Here is a 5,161-nt window from a genome sequence, read left to right on the forward strand (position 1 = left end):
TCACACAGGTTGCTCCTCCTGTGTCTTTGTGTAAAATATAATTGCCAGGGAATCAGTAAAATAATTATGAAAGCAATAGAGAATGATACCAATGAATTCTTAAGTGCAGAAAAGTTTATTAGAAAGCAGAGATGCAACAAAGCATAAGAAATTCACCCTAGGAGAAACACAGAATATAATTGGGTGGCTGGATCTGAGGGTGCAACATCAGTGACAAAACTGGTCCTGCAGATAATATCTACCTCACTGAGAAGGAGAATCTGTACCTTAAAGTGATAAAGAAAATAAGGAAATCAGAAGATTGGAATAATTTCTTAGCTAGTGTATTACAAATTAATTCACATTTGGTGCCACCACCGGAAGAAAAAGAAAGCAAGGGAGGGAGTTTAAAATGAACCAGAATGTTCTCAAAGAGTCATTGAAATGGTGGTGGGCTCTTTGGAAGCATAAGGTCCATCCTATTGAATGACATCAACCCCACTTCATGTATCCTAATGGTCAGCACAGTAGAAGGGTCTACATCTGTGGGCCAGTGGTGAAGGGGGACGTGAGCCAGGGCAGTGGGCTCAGCAGCAAGAGGAGGCACAGCACAAGGGGCGGGGACAGGTGGAGATGACACAGGTTGGGCGATAGCAAGTGGTGTGGCAGGAGACTCGGCCACAGACTGGACGCAGGCAGCAGCAGGGGCGGCAGCAGCTGGGGCGGCAGCAGGTGGGCTGGCAGCACACAGACTGGCAGCACTGGGGCTTGCAGCAGTTGGACACACAGCAGCTGGGGCGGCAGCAGCTGGAGATGCAGCACCTAGGGTGGCAGCAGGTCGTCTCACAGCAGCTGGGGCGACAGCAGGTGGGTTGGCAGCACACAGACTGGCAGCACTGGGGCCTGCAGCAGCTGGACACACAACAGCTGGGGCGGTAGCAGGTGGTCCTGCAACAGGTGGTCTGACAGCAGCTGGGGCGGGAGCAAGTGGGTTGGCAGCACACAGACTGGCAGCACTGGGGCCTGCAGCAGCTGGACACACAGCAGCTGGGGCGGCAGCAGGTGGTCCTGCAGCAGGTGGTCTCACAGCAGCTGGGGCGGCAGCAGGTCTCCTGACAGAGGTCTTGGCCGCAGCCCTGGTCAGAGCACACGGAGCCACAACAGGAGCTGACCATGGTGTCAGAACGGGGAGGATCTGGGTGGGTTTCCAAGAGAGTGAAGTTCTTGGGTTTGGAAGTCTTCTGGGTCCATAGCCTCCTTTATACCCTGCTGAAGGCCCATTGCCACCACGTCATTATTTCCTTATTATTTACCTCGTGGAAAACTTAATCATGTAATTACATAATTGTGTGCTTCTACTTAAATACTCCAAAAGAGAGAAAATAACCCATTTCCTTTTCCTGCTGTGCTCCTGTGTTTCTATTGGAAACACTTGTCATATTTCTTCCTTAGTGGGGGTCACCTTTGTCCCTGGTCTCTGCAGTGTCTTTTACAAAGCACTGGTCACATGACTCTGACACTTTATTTCTAAATGTGATTCTCCCTCCTACCTGTAGATTGCTCTCTGCAAATCATGGGGGACAATTTTTATAATGTGAATGTGTCTTTTGTTGTCAAATAATGTCCTGGTCAGATGAAATGTTGGAAAGGAATTAGAAGGAAGGACTCATTCGTGAGAAGGATGTCCCATCTATAATGAAGATGGCTCTGATTCTATGTGTGCTTCTTGAATGGTTGGGGAGATGGTCAGATCTCAAGGAAGTTATAAACTCTGTGTCAGATCTTATTCCCCCACTCCAAGTGAAAGTACTTAGCCATGACTCATTGCCTTTAATGAGTAAAAACACATTTTTCTGTATGTCTTACAGTATAGGTATTTGGAGTAGGAAGTTTTGATTTACCTTTGATCATCAAAACTGCATGATGGATTTTCATTGACAAAAGCATTTGTTATATGTCAACAATATTTAGAATTATTAAGCCTTCAATAATACGCATCCAAGACATTCTATTGGGTACTCTGGGTATAGAACAGATAAACCCTCCTCTTTTACCTGCAGGTACTTGTATAAGACACATGCATAAGAAACAGAATTTGGCAAAAATGAAAAGAATTACCATTATGTTCATTAAACAACTAAAATAAAAATGTATAGTATGTGGATAAGTTCCATACATCCTCAGGGTATGTATATTACTTGTGAAGTATTGACTATGCACCAGACATTGTGCTAAATATCTTTTTAATTTTCACTCTTTATTACAACCTTATAAAGTAATGTACATTCTTATTGCTCTTTTAGCAGAATACTCAAAAGAAGCATTAAAAAGCTAAAACAAACAAACAAAATGCTTGTCCAAGATTAAAGAGAAAGTAAGCCTAATATGTCTTAGTGTAGCCAAGAAAGTGGTAAAGAATAAAATTTGCTAAGCTTGCTGAAACTGCTTCATCTTCTTGGAATGTGTCGTCTTTTTTTGTCCACTCTGCAAACTCCTACTCATTTGTCAAAACCCAGTTAAATATTTCCTCCTCAACAATATCTTTCCTGATAAACTACCCCATTCATTTATCATTATTTCCTGCCTTGTGCTCATAATGTGATACATTCTACTGTATCATAGACATTTACTTCTTTCATTCCCCCATATGCAATGTAAATAGCCTGAAGGCATGGGCTATGATGTTTCTTTTTGTTACCATGATACTCAGCACAGAGAACACCGGAAATAAATGTTTGTTGAATGAATGAAGGCTTTTTGATGACACAGAATCATGTAAGGTCCTTTAAAAATGTATATATCATTTGACTTCTGGATAAAAGAGAGGAAAACATTCCAAACAAGGAGATCAGAGTTTCATTTCAGGAAAACTACAATTATTTATGTGGTAAGCAACATGTCCCCTGATAAATAGCATATGTGGAATCTTGTGGAATTAGGATTCCGTTTATAGAATGAGACTTGGTTATAGATAACCAGGAATACCATGTTATCCCATTGTGGAAGGGAGAGAGGGTGAGACAGAGAAAGAAGGAGTCAAACTCATCCTTTTATAAGGAACCCACTCTTGTGATAACAACATTAATCCACTCATGAGGGTGGTGTCACCATGACCCAAACATCTCCTGTTAGGCCCCACCTCCCAACACTGCTGCATTGAGGATCAAGTTTCCAACACATGAACTTTGAGGGACACATTCAAACCATTGCATTCCACCCTTGGCCCCCCAAATCCATGTCCTTCTCATACGCAAAATATATTCCTTTTATCCCAATAGTCCCAAAGTCATGTTCCATCACCAACTTAAAAGTCAAAATGTAAATCTAAGAGTCTCATGTGACTCTAATATGAATGAGACTCAACACAGGACTTATCCTGAGGCAAATTCTCCTCCATATGTGAACCTATTAAAGAAGTTATCTAGTTCCAAAATCCAATGGTGGGAGAGGCATAGGATAGACAGGCCCATTCCAAAAGGGAGCAACAGGAAAGAAAAAAGGGTAACTGGCCCCAGGTGAGTCCAACAGGGAAGACAGCATTAAATCTTAAGACTGGAGAATAAACTTCGACTCCATGTGCTGTCTCCTGGATGTGCCCGACATGGGGAAGGGCTGCCTGGGGCCTTGGTGTTAGGCCCCAAATGCCCTCAGATAGCCCTGCCCCATGGCTTTGCTGGGCTCAGCCCATACAGCAGCTATCTGATTGGAGTCTCTGCTGCAGCTCTCTCAGGCTAGTATTGCAGGCTGATAGTTCTACAGTTCTAGGGTCTCAGTGGCTGCTCTGACCCCCCGTTTTCCTGAGCATGGCCCTAGGAGGATCTCTCTGCTGTGGCTACACCCCTAAGGCAGGCTGTCAGAAACATCCTTTCAAACCTAGGTGGACCACCATTGCCCCACAACTCCTGCAGTCTGTGTATCTACAGTCAGTACTACATGAACACCACCAAGGCTCACAGTTTGTGGCCTCTGCAGCAGCAGCACAAGTCTCATCTAAGCCCACTTGAGCCACAACTGGAGCAGCAAAGGGGCACTGTGCTAGAATGTGGAGAGTTCCAAGTCCTTTCTGACCTCAAGATTCTCTCATTTGGAGCCTGTGATGGGAGGGATAGCTTCAACGATCTCTGAAATGCCTTCAGAGCCATTCTCCCATTGATCTGATGAACAGCACCTAGCTTCCTTCTATTCATATCAATCCTTGTATCAAAGCATCACTTGGCCACACCCTTGCATGCTTTTTCATTCTTTTTTTAAAATTTTATTATTATTATACTTTAAGTTTTAGAGTACATGTGCACAACGTGCAGGTTTGTTACATATGTATACATGTGCCATATTGGTGTGCTGCACCCATTAACTCGTCATTTACATTAGGTATATCTCCTAATGCTAACCCTCCCCCCTCCCCCCACCCCACAACAGTCCCTGGTGTGTGATGTTCCCCTTCCTGTGACCATGTGTTCTCATTGTTGGTCAGGCTGCACATTTTCTACATCTATATTCTCTGTTTCCCTTTTAATTGTGAATTCCACCTTTAAATCGTTTCTTTCCTCTTGCATTTTACTATACGCAGTTCAAAGACACCAATCAGCTCCTTCAACATTTTTCTTGGAAATTTCTTCCCCCGATATACTTGTTCATCTTTCTTTAACTCTGCCTTCCATAAAGCCTTTAGACATGAACATAATTCAATCAAGTCCTTTGCCACTTTGTGACAAGGATGGCCTTTACTCCAGTTTCCAATTCTTGTTCCTTATTTCCATCTGAGATCTCATCAGAATAGCCTCTATTGTCCATATTTCTCTCAGCATTCTGGCCACGACCACCTAAATAATCTATAAGAAGATTCATACTTTCCCTACAGCTATTATTTTCTTCTGAGCCCTGACCAGAATCACCCTTAATGCTCTCTTCATAGCATTACAGTATTCCTTCCCTATCTGTGGATTTACTTTCCATGGTCTCAGTTACTTATGGTCAACCACGGTTCTAATGTATTTAATGGAAGATTCCAGAAATAAACAATTTGTAAGTTTTCAATTGCATGCCATTCTGAGTTGTATGATGAAATATCACCAATCCTGCTCTGTCTTGCCTGGGACAAATGTCCTCCCCGTGTCCATACTGTATATATGACCACCCTTTAATCCCCGAGTAATTATCTCAGTTACCAGACTGACTGTTG

At 43.3% G+C, this 5,161-nt stretch overlaps 1 protein-coding gene across 2 annotated transcripts; it reads right to left on the reverse strand.

Annotated features, from left to right (window-relative positions):
* Positions 1–566: 566 nt before the first annotated feature.
* LOC117976484 (keratin-associated protein 4-7) lies at positions 567–1,154 on the reverse strand. Of its 2 annotated transcripts, XM_034941900.1 has the most exons (2): positions 1,003–1,154; positions 567–882 (listed from the first exon to the last, which is right to left on the reverse strand). In XM_034941900.1, the coding sequence occupies exons 1-2, from the start codon at positions 1,152–1,154 to the stop codon at positions 567–569; spliced, it is 468 nt and encodes a 155-aa protein (XP_034797791.1). The 2 variants fall into 2 exon arrangements, with proteins under 2 accessions (XP_034797791.1, XP_034797790.1); XM_034941899.2 differs by having other exon boundaries at positions 567–1,154.
* Positions 1,155–5,161: the final 4,007 nt, after the last annotated feature.

Source organism: Pan paniscus, chromosome 19, assembly GCF_029289425.2.
Source record: "Pan paniscus chromosome 19, NHGRI_mPanPan1-v2.0_pri, whole genome shotgun sequence".
Taxonomy (NCBI): Eukaryota; Metazoa; Chordata; class Mammalia; order Primates; family Hominidae; genus Pan; species Pan paniscus.